At 57.9% G+C, this 21510-nt stretch overlaps 1 protein-coding gene across 1 annotated transcript in view; it reads right to left on the bottom strand.

Annotated features, from left to right (window-relative positions):
- JPH3 (junctophilin 3) overlaps positions 1 to 21510 on the bottom strand; it is a 76606-nt gene that overhangs the window by 24085 nt on the left and 31011 nt on the right. Inside the window, exon 2 of the mRNA XM_061386959.1 lies at positions 20404 to 21181. Coding sequence (XP_061242943.1) covers positions 20404 to 21181 — 778 coding nt within the window. The remainder of the gene's footprint in view (positions 1 to 20403; positions 21182 to 21510) is intronic.

Below are 21510 nucleotides of genomic sequence, written 5' to 3'. Positions count from 1 at the left end.
TCTTAACCGTCTGAGGCACCAGGGAGCTGTGCTGGAGGCAGAGCTAAAGGAACAACTCCCACAGCCTCCTGGACACAGGGCTGGGCTCCACATGTAGCTGGGTTCTTGCTGTGTGATGCTGGCCCCCCATTTCCTCCGATGTTTGTTCCTTGTCCTCCCTCCGACTGCTCCAGGTCCTCTGCCTGCAGTGGCACTTCCTTCAGGAAGTCCTCCAGGTCTCCACCAGCTTCTCTGAGCCCCAGAGCCCCTAAACATAAGCTCCTCAGCCAGAGTGAGCACACGAAGGCCCCTGCAGGGCCGGGCACAGGGTCGTGCCCTGGATCAGCTGCCGGTCTTGCCACGAACGTCATTAATCCTCCTCCCTCTGCGCCATCCAGCCTGCCCCCCTCCCCTGGGCTGGCAGCTCTCAGGCATCCGGCCTACCGGTCCCAGCAACCCGACGCCCTGCACTTTCCATGTGGCATCCGTCCCAGTGGCTGGTGTGAGGATCACCCCGCTTTACAGAGGAGGACGCTGTGGCCCAGGGGAGGTTGATAAGCTGCTTCGGGTGACAGACGGGGCAGAGGGTAAGATCCTGCCCGCTGAGCTCAGGTGCCCGCTCCTCCCACTCTGATGAAGCTCCAGTCTGGGCACAGGCTTCTGTCTAACAGTAACCAGTCTCTCCTTTTCTTTTTTCAGCATCTCCCAAGTCAGATGTGGGTGGAACAAGACACCTGGTCTGGGCTCGGAGCCCCACCCTGCAGGTGAGCATCCTGGATCAGGAATCTACTCACTGACCTGACATTTCCTGCAGGTGTACAGGGGGGACCAGGGGCTTTCAGCCAACTCCACCCGGGAGGACCCAGGGTGGACCCCGACCCTGGACTGCAGACGTCCCTCGTCCTATGGGACATGAGGCGGTAGACGCCAGCAGCACCTCAAGGCTCTGCGTCCAGCTGGAGAATCTGGGGGAGATTTCATAACTAATCATCAGTTCTCCAAAGGCACAGCTGCGCGGGCTTAAGCTCGCGGGACCTCACAGAGGATTAATGAGATGTTTGTAAAAACTCTGGAGCTCCCTGGAGGCCAGATCCCCGGCAAGTGCTAGAAGCAGGCAGGAGGAACCCCGCCCAGCGGGGTGGCCCGAGGGGGTGGGGGCTCGGAGGCCTGGTCCCAGGGGAGGAAGGGGAGGAGATGGCACTGGCGTCTAGCTCTTAAGTCGGTAATCTGAGGGCACAAGGGGCTCAGCACTGGCCATGAAAGATCTCTTTAGAGATTGAGCCCCAGTCACTGCCAGGGAGGGAAGGACAAGACCTTGCCCCCTCCATCGGCTCTTCCGACTCTCCCTGGATACTGGGCAGGGCCAGCCTGACAGGTCACTGTTCGTGAAATGAAACCCCCGGCCCTCACACAACAGAAAGGGAGAAGTTATCACCTCCTCTATGAAATTAAGCAGGATGAAGGCTCAGCTGTGCTCATCAGCTCCCCACCCAAGTCCCACCAGTGGGGCCCGGATTTGAGATGGACCAGAAAGGGTGTGAGCAGGCACCTCACCTCCAAACACCTGTAGGAGGGGTGGGGCTCGATGGGACCCCAAATCCTGGTGTCCACATCAGAGAATGCAGCATGGTGCTGGAGCAAGGCTGCCCCCAAGTGCCAGGTCAGCCCCGGCCAAGGCCCAGCTCTCAGGCGTTCAGGCAGCAAATGTGGGGAGTCTGGGTGGAGACCAGGACTTCCTGGAGGAAGTGCCACTGCAGGCAGAGGACCTGGAGCAGTCAGAGGGAGGACAAGGAACAAACACTGGAGGAAATGGGGGCCAGCATGCTCCGCTCACCGATGCACAGCCAAAGAAACACCCAAAGCAGGATGGACAGAGCCTGAACACTCCCCTGGTGGGCCAGTGCCTGTGGAGCCAGAGGGTGGTGTGACACTTGGACACAGAGTCAGAGGCCCCTCTTAGGGCGGGCACTGCCACTCACAGCCCACCAGCCAAATCCAGCTGATGCCTGGAGCTGAGAGTGGGTTTTGCGTTTTCAATGATTTTAGGAAAAATGACTTCCTCGCTTGCTCCTTGGAAGAAAAGCTATGACAAACCTAGACAGTGTATTAAAAAGCAGAGATGTTACTTTGTCGACAAAGATCCATACAGTCAAAGCTATGGTTTTTCCAGTAGTCATGTATGGATGTGAGAGTTGGACCATAAAGAAGGCTGAACACCAAAAAAATGATGCTTTTGAACTGTGGTGTTGAAGAAGACTCTTGAGAGTCCCTTGGACTGCATGAGGATCCAACCAGTCCATCCTAAAGGAAATCAGTCCTGAATATTCATTGGAAGGGCTGATGCTGAAGCTGAATCTCCAATACTTTGGCCACCTGATGCGAAGAACTGACTCGTTAGAAAAGACCCCGATGCTGGGAAAGATTGAAGGCGGGAGGAGAAGGGGACATCAGAGGATGAGCTGGTTGGATGGCATCACTGCCTCAATGGACATGAGTTTGAACAAACTCTGAAAGATGGTGAAAGACAGGGAAGCCTGGCACACTGCAGTCCACGCGGTCGGAAAGAGTCGGACACGACTGAGCAACCGAACAGCAACAAACGGCGGTCCAGTGCTAACACTCCAAGCTCCGACGGAGGAGGCCCGGGTCCCATCCCTGGTCAGGAAGCTAGATTCCACGTGCCGAAACCCAAACCCAGAGCAGCCAAATAAATAAGATAAAAATAAATAAATATTTTTTTTAAAAGAAATAAAAAAAAAAAGAGATGATTCTATGACAGGGAGCTCAGGGCCACCAAAGCCTAAAATATTTACTGTCTCATCCTTTACGGAAAAGCACGTTGCCACTGATGGAGGGGAACTTTGCAGGCCAAGGACTCACACCATTCCAGCTCTGAGGCCCTGAGATGGAGGTGCCTGGCTCAGGAGCCCAGCTGTCACCACCAGGACCAGGAGCGGGTTCTCCACGCAGGTGTGGGGGTAGTGGTTCATGGGCTGCCTGGGGTCAGGGCCGACCGTTAGATCTAACCTCAAAGCCGAGGACGGAGCCACGATGACCCACCTGCCAACTGAGGACGGAACACTCTGGACAAGAGACAAAGTACTTTGAACAGCCTCAGGAAATGGAGGAGTGTGGATGTGGTCGCCAAGGTGAGCTGGGCTGGGCGGGATGCGGCAGAAACCGGACTCGGGCAGGCAGGTGCAGGTAGGGGACAGTTTTAGAGGCTGGTGAGTGGACCAGCCTGTATCCCATCCCCTCTGCTCCCAGCTTGGAGCCACAGGGGAAGGCGTGGTGAGCGCTTACCGTCAGGGGCTCACAGGAGACCATTCCCACAGCGGTCAGGGATCAGCCTACGGTCATTATCATGGACACAACCTCACAGCAAGGCCCAAGCTCAAGGCCCAGGGAGGAAGGGGTCTCTACCCCAACCAGCAGGTGGGAGAGACCACAGCCCTTGCCAGCCCTGACCTGGCTTCTTGGACCAGCCCCTGAGGTGAGACAGGAGGTTCCAGGCAGGCCCACGGTCCAGGGCGGGGTTCCCTGAGAACTCCCTGGGGAAGAAGGGTCTAGTCTGACCACTTGCAGTGAGCCCCTTACCTCCCACTGAAGACAATGCCTGTCGGCACCTGCCCCTTGTGGGTATAGACCCAAAAGAACTGAAAACAGGGTCTCAAAAGGATATCTGCACACCCACATTCACTCCAGGATTATTCACAACAGCCAAAACGTGAAGTGACCCACATGTCCATCAACAGACTCGTGGATAAACAAAACGTGGTTCATCCACACAGCGGAGTATCATTCAGCATCAGAAAGGAGGATTCTGACACACATCACCACGTGGATGTACCCTGACCTTAGGCTCAGTAAAATAAGCTGGATGCAACTGTACAACTCCACTTTCGTGAGGTTCCGAGAACCACCAGGCTCACACAGAGAGTAGAAGGGCTGTGGCTGGGAGCTGGGGAGGGGGCTGGGGCTGGAGAGGGGATTGGGAAGGGGCTGGGGAAGGACTGGGGATCCAACTCTTTCGTCTCCTGCATTGGCAGGTGGATTCTTTACCACTATCACTACTGGGGAAGCCCATACATATGGTGGTGCTACTGGTCAAGAATCTGTCTGCCAACGCAGGAGATGCAAGAGACGTGGGTTCGATCCCTGGGTCGGGAAGATCCCCTAGAGTAGGAGATGGCAACCCACTCCATTGTTCTTGCCTGGGAAATCCCATGGACAGAGGAGCCCGGCAGACTACAGTCCATGGGCCACAGAGAGTCAGACACGACTAAGTGACCTCAGCACAGCATGTTATGTATGTTTTACAAAAATTTTTTACATTAAAAAAAAAAAAAGTGCTGCAGGCACCAAGGGCCAGAGAGGGTGAGCAGCCCACTCTGGAGAGCTTCATGTCCACAAGTGGGAGCCCCGGTCCGCTCCCACAGCGCCTCCTGGTGTTCCTCCCAGCCCCTGCCCAAACCCACAACAGACGGTCTGGATCACTAACAAGGCCCTTCCGTTGAGCCCAGACTTGGCCTCAGAATCCTTCTCAACCCGGAGCCCAAGGTGGCTTCTGCCCATCAGACAAGGTAGGGGGTGGTGCTCACCCCAGGGCCTCACAACTCATGCAGTCCAGCACGAGGCCCCAGACGCAGGGCAGGCCATCTCAGGCCTTGGCTGGGCCCCCTGGCTGGCCAGATGCCTCCGCCAGAGCCAGTGATGACCGAGGTCACGGCCACGGTGGCACCCTGCCTGTGATCGCGCCCTTGTTCAGCTACTTCACGCAATTACTGGGCCTGTCAAGTCTCCTGCCGGGCAGACAGCTAACAAGGGCACGTTCAGTCGGAAAGGGCAGGAGCCGGGCTGTGGGGGGGCAGACGCCACACTCCAGGCCGGCAGCCAGCAGGGCTCCCAGCTGCCCGCCCACCAGGCTGGGGTTCAGACTCCCATAGACTCTGCCAGCAGCCGCCCAGCAGCTTGTCCAGCTTCCCCACAGCGGAAACAGGGAGCACAGCCCTGCTGCACCCCACCTCACTGCCACCAGCGCCCACCATTTGGGGTCAAGGGCAAGTCCCCTTCTCACTGTCCTCCCTGTGCCCAGGGTCTGTGTCAGAACCCACAGGGAGAGACAGAGGCAGAAGGAGACACAGAGATGGAACCCCTGTCCCAGTGCTTTTGGGAAAAAGGCAAACGGCAAACACAGAACGCTCCAGCCAGATGTCACGTTTGGGGTTCAAATCATGGCCCTGCTGTTGAATAGCTGTGACCCCCAGGAGGGGACTTTCACCCACTCTTGCTCACTCGTGAAGTATTTGCTGAGTATCTCCTCAGTGCCAGGTTCTCACCTGGCCCTGGAGATGCCAGTCAACAAACAGGCAGCACCCTGCACCCAAAGAGCAAGAGTCTGGGGCAGGTGGGGTGGAGGAAGCCAGGTTCCACCTCCCTAATGTGGGCAACACAGTGCCCGAATCCTGGGGCTCAGGGGAGGCTGCACAGAAGAGTGGAAGTTAGGTCCTCAAGAATGACCGCCCTGTGACCAGGTGTGCCTAGAACAGCTGCTGCCCACCCAGGAACCCTGGCCCCACTCCTGCATAGCAGTGCATGGCTGCCCAGAATAAGGACTACATTTCCCAGCCTCCCTTGAAGCTGGGTGGCCATGTGACTCCGTTCTGGCCAATGGGGTGTGAGCTCAGTGTCCTGGGCACCTTGGAGGGGACAGTGTGGATGTTCCATGCAAGACATAAGCACCTCCTTTGCACCGCTATGAGCTTCTTATTGTGGCAAACGATATGGAGTTAACCCTCTGGAGCGTGCAATTCGGCAGCAGGGGTGACATCCACAGTGTCGTGTGACCATCAGCACAATTTATTTCAAACCCATTTCCAGTGCCCCAAACAGAATCCCAGTACCAGTCCCAGGGACTCTCTGCCCTCCCCTGCACAGCCCTGGGAACCTCTGCTCTCCTTTCTCCTCTTCTAGGTATTTCACTTGAATGGAGTCAGACAGGACTTGTCCTTTTGTGTCTGGCTTCTGTCACTCAGCACCACGTCCCCGGGGTTCATCCACGTTACAGCCTGTATTAGACCTTAAAACCGATGTTATTTTAGGTCTTGTCAATCTGCCTCCTTCCTAATACACCAGGTGCTGTGGACTGAGTTTTGTGCCCCCTGAAATTTTTATGTGAAGCCCTACCACTGCAATGTGACTATATTTGGTGAGAGCACTTATAGGAGGTCCTTATGGATAAATGAGATCATAAAAGTGGGGTCCCCATCCAGCAGGACTGGTGTCCTTAAGAAGGGGAAGAGAGCTCTCCGCATACACAGAGGACATGCCACGTGAGGACACAGAGATGGTGCTGCCTGCCCCCAGGGAGAGAGGCCAGAGCCGACCCCACAGGCACCCTGACCTCAAACTCTGCAGACTCCAGACCTGGGAGAGACCACGTCTCGTGTAAGGCCTGTGTCTGCGAGATTTTGTCACATGTGTAAGACACCAGGGACGGAGCAGGACAAGGATGCCAGGAGTGGGTTAGGCTGAGGAAGGTGCTGTGTTTCCTCAGTTGTGAAGCAGGCACACAGGCTCCTGTGCTGCCCTGAGGGCCAGTGAAGATGGGACACGGAGGCCTCAGCGTGACCAGTGGCATCCCGCTCGTCTGACCAGCTCGGGGAGGCCAGTTCACGGTCGGGGCACTGACGAGTTAACTCTGGGGGTTGCTGGCAACCCTGGAGAGACCTACTCATCCAAGCCCCACTGTCACGGCCCCGCCTTTGGCGGCCCCACTCAGGTCAGCTTGCAGAGGGTGGCCGGGCAGTGGTGGGGCCGTGACGGCAGTGGAGCAGCCGAGATTCCAGGTGTGCTCGGGCCCTGTGCTGTGCGCACTTGCCTCCCGCCTCATTTAACCCCGACTCCCCAGGAGGCGAGCCGGGCAGAGGCACGGATGGAGACAGGTGCTCGGTTCTCCACGTACTGGTAGGGACGCCGGCTGATGCTGTGCTGATCGGCAGTAAGTAGTCTAACTGCCACTCCTGGGAATAGTCATGATTGTTGAGGGGAAAGAGGAAATGAAAATCAAAACCAAAACAGAAAATGATCCTGTCCTACAGACAGAGAAACCAGCTCAGCAAGGAGAGGCAACACTGCCAAGGTGGCCACTGGCCGGAGGCCAGCTCTGCACCTCGTGTGCGGGATTCTGTGCTCACAGGGGTTGGCGGGAGGGGCTGTTATTGATGGAGGTCCCCACCTCTTGCCGAATACACACCAGCAAGACTTTGAAGCAGGAAGACCAGGGCCATGACGAGGCTGGAGACATGAGTCACGGCTCTTTCTAGCCCTGGAGTGCCACCCCCTGACCCCCGAGGGAAATGGTGGCACACGGCCCTTGTCCACAGTGGGCCACGGGAGCCCGCGTAGCCACGCCCTTCGGGTGCTTGGCAACAAACAGCAGCTTGTCTGCAGTGACAATGTTTTCCTGGAGTCAAACCAGGGCAGGGATTTATTTTGAGTCCTTGTTGGGAGGTGCCAGGTGACCAGTCCATGTGTGCGGTCACCCTTCCACAAGAAGACGGTGGACTGGTGACCAGAACCTGAAGGACAGTGTCTGTGGGCAGCGAGAGGACCAGAGTCTGGCAGGAGAATCCTTCTGATTCCTGAGTTAGTGTTTAGGTAGCCTCTTGTGAGCTCCCACCACCCTGAAGATCCCAAGGTGGAAATATAATTCCTGAGGGTTTCCTGGAGGCAGGGACATGCTGAGCATTCTACAAGTGTCCTCCCGGTCCATCCCAACTGCCCCCAAGAGTGGGTCTATCATCACACCTGACATACTGACAGGGAAACCAAGGCTCAGTGAAGGCTCACATGAGAGCCCACCACGGCTGGCCTGACCCTACAGCCCCTAACCCTTACTACTCAGACATGTTTCTCTTTATTAGCGAGGCCCCCTCCTTCCCTTTCTCACTCCTTTACCTACTGGGTGCTGAGAAGGAAACAGTCCTAACTTCAGGGAACTCATAACCCAACAAACAGACAAAAACTGCACCGCCAGACAGACGCCAACACAGAGGGGAAGAGAAAGTGCTTTGGGATCACAGAAAGGGAGCAGCTGATCCCTGCCTCAATCAGGGATGAGTTTGGAAAGGTATATCTGAACTGGGTCTTAAGGGGTGCACAGGAGTTGGCTGGTGGAGCTGAGGCGTTCCGAGCACAGGGAACAACGTGTGCAAAGAAGAGGCTGCCCAGAGGGTGTTGGGGCGGGTGTGTGGGACAGAGGGCCAGAACACAAGGGCAGCCGTCCAGCCGGGGATCTGGACTTTATCCTGAGGCCTGGAAGCACTGGGACAGAGAATAGCAGACTGCTGACCCTACGGCTGCAGATGCGCCCGTCTATCCACTGCAGAGATGTACGCAGTCTCTCACCAGCCCCTCACCGGTGGGTGGCAGCACTGAGACCTGAGACTCACAGCTGGAACTCTACTGCCCACACCGTCCCTCCCCCGAGCCCAGAAGCCCAGGGCAGGGCTAGGAGCTCAAGGGAGAGAAGCCAGAGAAGCCAAGGTGGGATGGGAGAGCGGCCAGCATTCCTGACACGGCAAGGTCCTGGAAGCCCAGTGGCAGCTGAGGTTCGGGGAGGGGTCAGGGTCCTGGGCAGCTTCAGTCTCTGCCCCGAGGGACCCCAGCCGGGGAGGGCTCTGCAGTAACCCCTCTGGAAGATGAGCTCACCGGGGCCTCGGGGCTGGAGGGACCGGGTCTCCCTGGTGACAGCTAGAGTCGAGTCAGTTCTGTCCCCAGCAGGGCCCTCCTGCTCCCCCAGGACAGCACTGTGGCCGAGGGCTCCGAGTCAGGCGGGTCAGTGCAGACAGCTGCACAGCCCTGCTGTGGAGGAGGTCCCTCCCTTGGTGCCCGCCAAACCCAGCCCAGAGCTCTCCCGGGCACCACCCCGGGGAGGCCCACCCTAGAGCACGGGGCAGCTCTGCTTCCCGGGGCAGGTGCCTCCAACCAACACACAGAGCCCACAGGGGAGAGACACGAACATTCACTAAAACCCAAGCTGCCGACAGATCTCCCAAGAAGATGCCCAGATGGCCAAGAAGCGCAGGGAAAGATGCTCGAAATGTCAATTGAAACCACAAGGAGGGACTTCCCTGGTGGTCCAGTGGCTAAGACTCCATGCTTCCAATTGCAAGGGGCCAGGGTTCAATCCCTGGTCAGGGAACTAGATCCCACGTGCTTCAACTGAAGATCCTGCATGCCACAACTAAGGTCTGGCAGAGTCAAATAAAATAAATATTAAGAAAAAACTACCATGCAAGGAAATTCACTCCACACCCACGGGGGTGGCTAAAATCAGAGACGCATGGGAACAAGTCAGGGAGGATGCCGAGACACGGGACCCAGTGCTGACAGGGAAGTCAGAGGAGCAGACTGTGGGAAACAGCGGGGCAGCACCTCTGAACATTAAACCCGGAGTCGCCATTCGGCCCAGCAATTCCTCTCCCAGGTACCCACCCAGGGGAACGGAAAATGGACACCCACCCGAAGATTCCTACACGAACACTCACAGCGGCACTATTCATAACAGACAGAAGCAGAGACCACCCAGCTGCTCATCAGCTGGGGAGGGGATCGACAACACAAGACCCATGCGCACGGCGGGCTGTCACTCGGGTGGAGAGGGATGAAGCTCAGACACAGGCTGCAGCGGGGCTGAACGCTGACAGCATGACAACACTGCACTGAATGAAGAAGCCAGACAAGCCGCACCACATACTGTCCTGAACAGGCAAACAGAAAGAATTAGATCTGTGGCTGCCAGGGGCTCGGGGAGGCTGCTAAGGGGTACAGGTTTCTTTTGGGGTGGTGGAAATGTTCTGAAAGCAGCAAGGACAGCTGCACCACTCTGAACACTCTAGAGACCACTGAGTGACCTGATGGTATGTGAATGTGTCTTCATGGGAAGAAGCGCGGCTGAGGCACCTCTAACCTTCCACATGGACGGGAGAACATGATCTGAGAGTGCTCCCTTCTGGAGCTGGACAGAGGTTTGCTTGCCCAGTGCCCCTCATCAGGGACCTTCCCTCCTCCACTGCACTCCTGATGGGGTGTCAGGATGTCCATCCTCTGACCACACCCCTCACATCTCAGGTGGGCACATGACCCAGTGTGGCCAATCAGCAAATTCCATCATCAAGGGCAATTAGCAGGCAGGTGACTCCTGCAAAGCCAAGCTGAGCCTTTCCAGACCATAACTATACGGGCCCGGGAGAAAACCATCTCGCCTCCCCACCAGGACCGAGAACTCTAAGGAGTATGTGAATGCAGACCTGGTGGCCTTTCCCACCGCATGCAGAGAACCTGCTGGAGAGTGGAATCAACACACAGAGGAAAGCAGAACCAAGAAAGGGAGAGAATGACAGAGCCCTGACATTATCGGAATCCCTGGATCCAGCTGTGCCTGAAGCCAACCCAGAGACTGGGAGCCAACACAGGGCCTCTCTGCTTGAGCTACTTTGAATGATGATGCTACTGCTTGCAACAGAGTCCTGATTAATGGAACCAAGTCACATTCTACAAGACTTTAGGTTTAGAGAAAACTTCAAGTGGTCACAATGACTCTTCAAGATCCCCCAAAGTATATACACTGAGCGGCTCTACTGCGCAGAATATATAGGTCTTTAAACAGCAGACACCAGTAAGTTCAGAGGCGCTTACACACCGGATGTTCTGTTCTTCCCAGCTTCTGTTTCTCCTTCCTGCCTTGTCGCTGGTAAGGCTGAATCCATAACTTGTTTGGCCTGTGTCATGCAGCATGTGGGATCTTAGTTCCCCAAGCAGGGATCAAATCTGGGTCTCCCTGCAACGGAAGCATGAGGTCTTAACTACTGGACCACCAGGGAATTTCCAAATCTGTAACTTCAGTGCTCACACGGTTTATGACACCTCCGGATACCAGACAGGCTGGGAGAAGATGACCCCTCCGCCCTGGCAGAGCCTATAAGTGGATCTTTCGAGAGGCAGAGGGGAGCCTGGGGCAGAGTCTGGGGTGGCAGCGGGGGTAGGTGGGGGTGCTGTTGGCAGACAAAGCCTGAAGCTCATATTGGAGCAGAGGCTGGGCATTGTGAGAACAGGGTGGTCAGCAAGCAGTGACCGAGGAAACCCCTTCTATCTCCCCAAGCCATCTGCAAGCTGCACCCCTCAAACACACACCCCTTAAATGAGGATAAGGCAGCTTCTTATGGAAGATATTCAAGGTTAGAAAAAGCACGGGAAAGCTAAAGTGGCCCCTCAGAGCTTGGGACACGAAGACCCAGAGCACATAAGACCCTGAGACCCAAAGACACTTTGTAGGGAAGCAGGGAGCTCCCCAAGAGAGTAGTAAGTTTTGTTCCAAGCCCTCCGGAGGCCAGCCTAACTCCGAGGCAGGAGCTGTGATCACAGGAGTTAAAGTGAGGCAGTGGAAGAAGGCATTCACATCTGCAGGAGCCGTGGCCATGCAGCAGCCGTGCAGAGTGCAGACCCCAAGCTCACATCCACTGGGGATCTCAGAGTGGGGCCTTCTTTGGAACAGGGTCTTTGCAGATGTAATAAGGTGACACTGGATGGTGGCGGCCCTAAGTCCAATGACATGTCCTCATAAGAAGGAAGGACAGACACCAGCAGAGGTTGGAGGGATGTGGCCACCCCACAAGGATGCCTGGACACCCAGGAACTGGCAGAGACAGGAAGGACCGCTCCCCCACCCACTAGAGAATCCAGAGAGACGGTAATGCTGCCCACAGCCTGATGGTGGGCTTCTGGCTCCAGGACTGTGAGAGAACATTCCCGTTGTTTAAGCCCACCCCATTTGTGGCACTTTGATATGGCAGCCCCAGGACACTCACACAAAGGATCAGGAATGTTCCCCCAGAGGACTAATGGTCTAGCGTGGCCGGACCCACACTGTGTGCGATAAGCACAGTGATCCTTTTATCCAGGATCACCCACGAGGGCCGTAGCAGTCAGCGATGCCAAACAACGCCTTTCAACAATCCCCCATCCCCAAAAGGAGGTGATTTAAAATAATCATTATTCTTGCTTATGCATCCAGGTGTCCCCAAGTGTCCCTCTCCCCCACCCCCAGGGATGGGGGCTCCCAGGGCGTGTTGTCACGGCGACGGCAGAAGTACAAGGAGAGTGAGCAGAAACACAGAGAGCTTCCCAGGGCCTCAGCCTGGGACGGGGCCCTCCATCACTCCAGGCTGGTCCCTCGGACCAGGCAAAGCCCGTGGCCGAGCCTCCAGGGGGCGGACCATAGTCACAGGGCCAAGGGCCTGGGGGTGAGGAACAAACATGCAATCTACACACATGCCTGGCTGTTCCAGGCTGCACTGAAGCGAACTTTGGTTTGATGAAACTCCTCAGTTTAAACTCAAATTAAACTCGGATCTGACGAGTGTGGATATGGTCGTTTCCACATCTAGGGAGGTAGGCACTCGGGTGGGGAGACTGAGGCTCCATGGCTGCCCAGGGGTAAAGGGGTCAAGGGCAGGGGAGTCTCCTCTACACCCCCTCACCCCTCTTGCCTGCTCTAACACTTCACAGGGAAGACAGCTGCGGTCCTGTCTTTCCCGGTGACATGTCACTCTTCACAAAGACCCCACTGGGCACATCACCTCTTCAACCCATTTCACAGGGTTGAAATTGGATACCCAGGGAGTTTCTGTCCCTTGCCTGAGGCCACAGACCTACTAACAGCAGATCAGTTTACTATTTCCCTCAACGACGGGAAAGAAACAGGCTCGGGCAGTAACAGGAGGGCTTGGGTTTAGATTAGGATGAAAAATCCCTGCGCCACCAAGTCTGGGGACAGGTCACCAAGGCCACGAGGGAGGCCCGTCCTCCAGGCCGTGGAAAAGGCCACAGCTTCTCTGTGAAGGGGCGAGTTCAACAGCCCCCCAGCCCAGAACCCTGGGCCAGGGCTCTCCTGGACACGGCCAACACAGGGCCCAGGTCACCCCAGGCGCCTTCTGATGCCAGGTGGGAAAGCTGCCCGTGGGTGAGTCAGAGCTCCGCGCGTCTGTCTGACAAGTGGCCCAGAGCAAAGTGGGCAGCGATCCTAATCCCATCTGACAGCCTGAATCCCCGACCCCATGCGCAAGGACCGGAGGTGACAGAGGTGTGGGCACAGGCTGGCACCCCAAGCCGACACCCTCCAGCCCCGGGAAGCGGCTCACAGACGCGACACGCAGGCCCAAGGCCAAGTGCTCCTGGGTCTCTGGGGTGGAGCCAGGTCTGGGGGCTCCGTGGCCTTGCACCCCCAGGAGCCCTCAGGCTGACCCCTGACCCGGGCATTTCCAGGACCTGGCACCCCACTCCCCAGCCTCTTCTTCTCCTTCCTTTTTTTTTTAATGTTGGGAGGCCAGAGCCGGAACAGATGGCTGTCGCCCACCAGAAGGCCTCTCCTGGCGTGTGGCCGGCCCTCCCCCGGAGGCAGGAAGCCGCACGTACTCCTCACCGAGAGTCCATCTCCGCAGGGCCTGGAAGCACGGCTGCAGAGCAGGTCTCCTGCCGGGGGCGGGAAGGGGCCGGGCCTGCCCCCTCTAGAAGGGGGACACCAGGTGACACAGCCCACCCAGTGCCAGAGCTGGGGGCTCATGGGCTCCCTACGGAGCTGCAGCAACCCAGAACAGCACACATTTATTATTCTACGGTTCCAGAAGTCAGAAGTCCAGAACGAATCTGTCTTACAGGCTGAACTGGGGCTGGTTCCCGATGGAGGCTCCAGGGAGATCCATCTCCTCCCCTCTTCCAGCGTCTGGAGGCACCAGCACCCCCTGGCTTGTGGCCACGTCTTCCTGACCTCCACTTGCAACATCACTTACTCTGCCCTCTCGCCTCCCTCCAACAAAGACCCTTGTGATGACACTGGGCACCCACCCAGGCAATCCTGAGTAGCGCCGAATGTAATCACATCCGCCAAGTCCCTTTTCCCAAGGAAGGTCACACATCTGTAGGTTCCAGGGATGGTTAGGATGTAGGCTTCTTGGTGGGGGGCAGGGGGCTGTTACTGGCTGACTGCAGGGAGAAACGCCTCAACGACAGAGCAGTCACTCAAGGCCGCCCCACCGCCTCCTCTTGCAGCCCTCCCTCCCAGCCAAGGTAAGGTGATGGAGCCTGGCGCCAGGCAATGAGGCAGCACCTTGCACATGTCACTCAGCCACGCACACTTGCTCTAGGGGGTCGTGGTGGGAAAGACCTGTGCCAGCCGCGGAGCCAGGCAGACAAGAACAGTCTTAGCTGCCTTGTAAGACTGCAGGATGGGATGCAGACTTGGACCAGGCTTCCCAGGCGGCGCTAATGGTAAAGAACTGCCTGCCAATGCAGGAGACATAAGAGATGAGGGGCCGATCCCTGGGTTGGGAAGATCCCCTGGGGGAGGGCGTGGCAACCCACTCCAGTATTCTTGCCTGGAGATTCCCATGGACAGAGGAGTCTGGTGGGCTACAGTCCCTGGGGTGGCAAAGAATCAAACACGACTGAAGAGACTTAGCACACACGTAACAGCTGGACGGTGGTACACCCGTAACACAGAACATGACGCAGATGCCAGGGCAAAACCCTGACAAGGAAAGAGGTCTCTGACATAAGTGATGGGAAAAGGGAACCAAGCTACAGAACAAGTCGACAGTACAATTCCTTCACCGTGACCCAGGATCCTGTAGGTGTGATATGGTTATCTGCTCACATGTTGAAAAAACTGTGATTTCCTCTAAGGAGACGGACAGCCCACGTGGGACACGGCTGCTCGATACTGTCTGCCTTATCGTGTGAGTGCTCCATTACTCAGCTGTGTCCAGCTCTTTACAACCCCAGGGACTGTAGCCCACCAGGCTCCTCCGTCCCTGGGATTCTCCCAGCAAGAACACTGGAGTGGGCTGCCATTTCCTTCTCCAGGGGATCGTCCCGACCCTGGGATCGAACCCTCATCCCTTGCATTGGCAGGCAGATTCTTTACCACTAGCGTCACCTGCGAAGCCATCCCCCTTATTGCTTTAGTATTTTTACAAGGATGTATTATACTTTAACAAGGAATGATATGAACATATTTTAAACCCATAATAAACCACAACCCCCACCCTGATTTCAGGTCCTTAAATATTTTGTTTTCTTTAGGATGGAAAGATGCCCCAGTGAGATAGCCCCAGGCAGTCTCCCCTGCAGATAATGCGCCCTCCCTGTCTTGACCCACATGGGGCTCATGCACTGTCCCCCTGCCCCCAGGGCTCTGGGGATGACCTGCTGAAGACACGTAACTGACAGGAGCAGAGAAGCCACAGCAGGGCTTCCCTGGTGGCTCAGTGGTAAAGAATCCACCTGAGGAAGCAGGAGACATGGGTTCGATCCCTGGTCCGGGGAGATCACACATGTCGTGGAGCAACTAAGCCTGTGAGCCACAACTATTGAGCCTGCGATCTAGAGCCCAGGAGCCACAACTCCTGAAGCCCGTACGCCCTAGAACCTGTTCTCTGCAACAAGAGAAACCACCGCAATGAGAAGCCTGCACACCGCAACTAGAGAGCAGCCCCTGCTCGCGGCAACTAGAGAGAAGCCCGCACAGCAATAAAAAAAGAGAGAGAGAGAAGCCGCAGCAGAAAGCTTAAAGCAAACAGGTATCCCCGGGGCCCAGACAGAAGCCAGCCCAGGATCGACATAAAAAGGTGACTGGGGAGGTAGGCGCCTGTCCCTGAGCAGACCTCACCGAGGTTTCACGCATGAAGCCCTCCTGTCCAGGGGCAGGGCTGGATTTCGAGAGCACTTCACGGAAGGCAGCCAGCACCCCTCTATTCACAGAGCCCCCAGTCTGGGTCCAGGTCTGAAGGGGCTGAGAGCAGGTGCAGGGCAGCAGGCAGCGCCGAGATGTGAGTTCTAGTCCTGCCTGGGCCACCGCCTGACTCTGAGACTGGCTCCGCCCTGCCGGCACGGGGGCCTGACTCTCAGCCAGGCTGCCCTCGGAGCCCGCTTTCCCACCTCCCTGGCGGGGACCACCCCCGTCCTTCAGAAGGGCCGGCCGGCCTGGCGCGAGGATGTGGTGTGCAGCCCCCCATGGGTGCAGGAGGGAGGAATGGCTGCCCCCTGCCAGGAACTTGTTATCTTCCACCTAAACATCAGGTCAAGGTCCCTCCTAGCTCCACCTGCCCACAACTGCTCACTCAGCAAAGCATCAGGAGACAGAGGTATCAGCTGATGGGCAGCACATGGGCCTGTGGCCATAGCCCTGCCGACCACCACGACCACCGGCAGCCTTGGCGCACCTCCTGCCCCCACACCCCTGCCCCGTGGGGACCCTGCAGCCTGGAACCGTGAGGCCGCCCCGCCCACACCTCCTCCCCTCTCACCCCCGAGCACAGCAGTCACTCCCAGGAAGCAGAGCTGGCCCCATGCTCCAGGCTGCGGGTTTAGCGCCAGAGGGCAGCCTGGCCAAGAAGAGGCGGCGGGGACAGGAGTGACTGTTCCACCCCCCAGCCCCTCCCTCTCTGGCCCCTGCAGGGTCTCGGGGTGAGGACAGCGAGCTGTTATATTCATCAGATTCAGGCTCTGGTGTAACCCCTACAATCCAGGACCTTGGGGGAAATTTACCTCTCCTCCCCCATGGAGCCAGCTGACCCACCAGGCCCCACAGGACTGACCACGTCTCCGGGAGGTCGGGCCAGAGACGACCAAGCCCACGGGAACTTGCAGTTCTACCCTGTGGGCTTTGCCGAGGACGCTGCCCTGCTGGACTGCGGCGGGTCCGTCTCTCGCCCTGGAGAGTCTGCGGGCACCCAGGAGCAAGAGGGGACCTGTGATCCTCCTGGGATGAACGATGTGGCTGTGGCTCCTGGGGAACCTGGCCCAGCCCCACGGTAGCCACGGCCTTGATTCCAGGTCTCAGAACCGAAGGAGGTGGCCAGGCCCCTGACGATGAGGAGGGGCAGGCTGAGCATCTTCATTCATTCGTTCAGAACCAGCTTCTGTGCAGACAAGACATTGCTGAGAAGTCCCCAGGGTAGGCCAGCGGGGCCTCTGAGCCCGCCTATCTCTGCAGACCGACTGGCCTGGCACACCTTTCCCTCAGCCCCGGCTCCACGTTACCTGACTGGGCAGGAAGCTCCTCCACCTCTCACCTTGGCCGCAGGCATGTCTGCTCCCCCCATGGGGGCCCAGCCAGCACCAGCATCCCAGGGGCTCCCCAGGAATGCAGGTTCTCAAGCCCCACCCGGATCTGCTGAGGCAGAAGCTCTGGGGGTGGGGGGCATCTGCATTTTACACACGTCCTGAGGGGGCTGGGGCAGGGCTCTGGAGCCCAGGTGGCACCCCTGTCGAGGAGCTTGGCATCTCTGGGTGGGCTGCCTGTGTGTCCCTGGTGATGCCAGCCTGCATGACGGGTAGCGATGATGGGGACCAGCCTGCAGACCCGGTGCTCAGGAGGAACCCGAGCTCCCCATCTCAGCCATGTGGCCTGGCCCTGGCCCTAGAAGCCAGGGTGGGTGTGGTTCACCCTGAAACAGAGGGAGCAGGACCCCGTCTGGGACCCGAAGCTCCGTGCCGCCCCCCTCCCCAGGAAGGCCCGTGCCCGTCCTCACGGCAGCCGCCCTCAGGGAGGTCCCCGCACTGGGAGAGAGGGCACATACACACAACCGTTTCTGGCTGGCTCGGCTCAGCGACTGCGCCCTCCTAGGCCTGAGGACACGGCTTGCTGACGCCAGGCCGGCTGCTGGCTGTGACAGTGACCACAGCCCGCCCGGGGCCAGGCACTCCGCGGCCCCACGCGGCTGCTGCGGCTGCCTTCACGCTCCGGTGGAGGGCGGGCCTTGGGGCTCCGGGGCGTCCACTGGCTTCGCTCTCCAGGACGGCAGCCTCTGGCTTCTCTCTTTTTTTTTTTAATCTAAGCCCATTGAGAAAACGCAGGCAAGTGCAGCTCCTGCCGCAGCCTGGAATGGAGGCTCGTCCTCACCGTGTCTGGGGACCGAGGACACTGTCCCCTCCCACCTCTGACGGTGGCCTAGGGCACTACGAGGTTGCCAGGCTGAGACCACGTCAGGGTGTGCATTCACACCCACCTCCCTGCAAGGCCGGGGCACGAGGGGAGGGGCCAACCTGGTTCAGGGGTCACCTGGGAGGGTAGCCAGGCCCCACACTTGCCGAGGGCACTGCATGCTGCTCCATACCATCTGTCCACAAGGACCCGGCCCACAGAGGGTGAGCGCCCTCCCCAGGCTGCTCAGCAGTGGTGGGCCAGGCTGGACGTTCAGCGAGCCAGCACGCAATACACGGAGCCACCCTCAGGCCTTTGCAGCAGGCAGGCAGCTACACGGGGATCCAGGTAGGGGTCCTCGGGGAGCTGGCTCTGAGCTCCGCCCACACCACCACCTCCATGTACTCCTTCTTAGAGACCAGCACCCCCAGGTTCTGGGGTATGTCAGAAAACTGCCCCGCATCCCATGTCCCCAGTCCCAAGAGGTTCACTTGAGTGACAGACTTTCAAATAAAATCAGAACTTCCCTGGTGGTCCAAAGGCTAAGACGCCACACTTCCAACGCAGGGGGCCCGGTTCAATCCCTGGTCAGGGAACTAGAGCCCACATAGGCCACAACTAAGAGTTCGCGCACCACAACTAAAGATCCTGCAGCCACAACAAAGACTGAAGATCCCGTTACTACCGCCAAGACCTGGCGCAGCGGATAAATAAATATTAGCAAAAATAAGATAGCCAATTCCGGGGAATGCTGTCCATGAAACCTTTGTGCTTCTGCCTCACAAGCCCCTAAATCTCTGACGACACTGACCCCCTGCCCTGTAGAGTGCCTTGTATCCACTAAGGTCAACAAGACAAACAAACACAAAAGGTAAAAAATAGATGAACTATTGGAAGGAAAGAAAAATGCCCAACGCCAGCAGGGTCTTTGGGTGATGCACGAGACCCGCCTTAGGCTGCTCTCTGCCTTCACGTTCCATCATCCAGTTTTTCTATGTGGAGCAAGGGTTATATATTCATAAAGGAAAAAATAACTAGGGAACCAAATTCGATTGTAAAATACCAGAGGAGCAGTGATAAACGCTGCTCCTATTTATCGTTGAACACTTCTGGGGGAACTGGCAGGGGTGAACAGAGCAGGGCTGGACCCCGACATTCAGGCAGTAATTCCTTTTTCCCCTTGGCTTCTTGGAATGGGTTCTGTTCCCCTCTAAGACCTTGGATGTGAGTGGCAGATATCCTGCCAACAAACCACAGCCACCTTTTTTTGTTCTTCCAATATGGATGGAAGGTCGCTGAAAACCAGAATCAAATGGGCTAAAGTTTTATTAGCAATGAGGTTGGGAAGGCCTGAGCCGTAACTGAGCTGGGTGTCTCCCTGGAATAATCCCAGGCCTGCCCTGGCCAGGAATTCAGAATCATCCAGAAAGACTCAGTGTCTGTCCTCCGGGACACCTCCTGTCCGGGCAGCCTGATGCATCTAAAGGGCCCCAGACTCCTGTCCCAGGCCCCATGACCCTCGGGGCTGACCCCAGGGCTCTACCCTGACCCAGGAAAGTACACAGATGGCAGGAAGCTCTTGACACACTCAAGTCAGGAAGGTTTCCTGAGAATCCAGGAGCGTGGCCACCTGGGGGCCCTGGTTTTCAACTGGGTGGCTTCCTTCAACCTGGGGCTGGCAGTTCCTGCTGTCCACGGCCTCCCACAGCAGCGCGGGGCAGAGCCAGGCTCACACACTTTCATCTGCGCTTCCCAGGAGGACCCAGGGACCCCTTCTACCAGTTCTGAAGTTCCCACCCCTGCACCAATACAAAGCCACCTCAATAGCCAACACAGCGCCCGCCTACAGTCAACTCTGGACCCTGCTTAGGGTCTGGAGGCTGCTGAACCCACACAGCGAGCCCCGTGTCCCACGAACAGCTGATGGCCGACAGCACCAAGTTGTGAGTGACTCCTGGGCAAGCGCCCACAGCCCAGCCCTGTTCACTTGGTGCCATCTCCAGGGCCTGTGGAGAATCTGCCTCAGGCTGGGGTGGCCGGGACAGCTACCCCCTGCCTCCCACATCCCTGCAGCACCAGGCACTCCATGCCCACCTGGGAATGAGGCCGTGGGGGCACACACCTTCCTCTCAGCCAGCAGCTGTGCTATGCATCCTAAGAGAATGGCCAACATTGTTCTCCATCAAACACCAGCATATAAAACAAGGAAGAGAGGGGAAGGGAGGTTTGCTCCATTTGAGGGGAGGTTGTAAGACCCAGAGCCTCCTCAGATCAACCATCTCCTTGCACCACCTCTGAGGAACCCCAGGGTTCCACGGGGCATAGTTTGAGAAACACACACGTAGGCATCGAACCAGGCAGCACAACCAACCAGACCAGGTCCAGCGACCCAGAACCGCCCTGTGCCCCACCCCCCATCACGCTGCCCCTCATCCGCCTACCTGGAGGCCGCGATCTCCGCCTTCTGCTTGGCGATGGTGGCCGCCCGCTCGGCCGCCTCCACGGCCCGGTCCACCTTCTCGCGGATCTTGCTGGCGCGCAGCGGGATGAGGTTCTTGCGCTTGCCGCTCACGAGGATGTTCTGCTTGTACTTGCCCTCCTCCTTCGTGCCGTCGGGGAAGGTCATGCAGCCGTAGCCATGCCGCCGGTTGCCCGCCCACTCGCCCTCGTACTTCAGCCCGTCCGAGCGCTGGCTCACGCCGAAGCCCGAGCGCTTGTCGCTCTTCCACTCGCCCACGTACGTCTCGGTGGTGGTGGCGTCGATGTCGTCCTCGATGGCCGACAGCTCGGCCTCGCCCTCGCCCAGGCTGATGGTGGAGTGGATGTCGCTGGCCGTGGAGCTGACCGAGCTCATGCCGGCCTCGCTGCGGAAGGAGCTCTGCTTGCTGCGCTGGCTGGCCAGGCTGCTCTTGGACTCCGACTTGCGCAGCTTCAGCCCGCTCAGCAGCGAGCGCCGGAACAGCCCCTTCTTCTTGCTCTTGAGGATCTCAGAGTCGCTGTGCGCCACCAGCACGAAGCCTCCGCGGGACACGGCCGGGCTGCCGGCCACGGCGGGGGAGGCGTCGGGGTGGAGCGCTGCGCCATTGGTGTGCTCGCTGCGCAGGGAGTTGATGGAGGTCCTCAGGGGCGAGCGGATGACCGCCGCCATGCCGTAGGGGACACTCTGCCGCACGCCGTAGCCCTGGCGCATGCCGCCGACCCACTGGCCCTGGTAGGTCCCTGCGGAGACAAACGAGAGGGTGAGGCTCGCGGGCGGGAGGGGTGACACGGCCGCCACGGTTCACCCCGTCCTGGGGCAACTCGGCCAGGTTTACATCGAGGCAGTCAGACTGTCAGCCCCCAGGTGGTGTGACGATTTCTATCAGGGGTGGTCATTTTTTTGAGTGCTGTCTAAAGTATACCATTCTTTTTTTTAAATTTATTTTTTAAATGTGTTTATTTTTTATTAAAGGATAATTGCTATGGATGTGAGAGTTGGACTGTGAAGAAAGCTGAGCGCCGAAGAATTGATGCTTTTGAACTGTGGTGTTGGAGAAGACTCTTGAGAG

This window comes from Bos javanicus, chromosome 18 (genome assembly GCF_032452875.1).
Source record: "Bos javanicus breed banteng chromosome 18, ARS-OSU_banteng_1.0, whole genome shotgun sequence".
NCBI lineage: Eukaryota > Metazoa > Chordata > Mammalia > Artiodactyla > Bovidae > Bos > Bos javanicus.
Note: the sequence above shows the minus strand (reverse complement) of the source record. Positions and strands in the feature narration are given on the sequence as shown.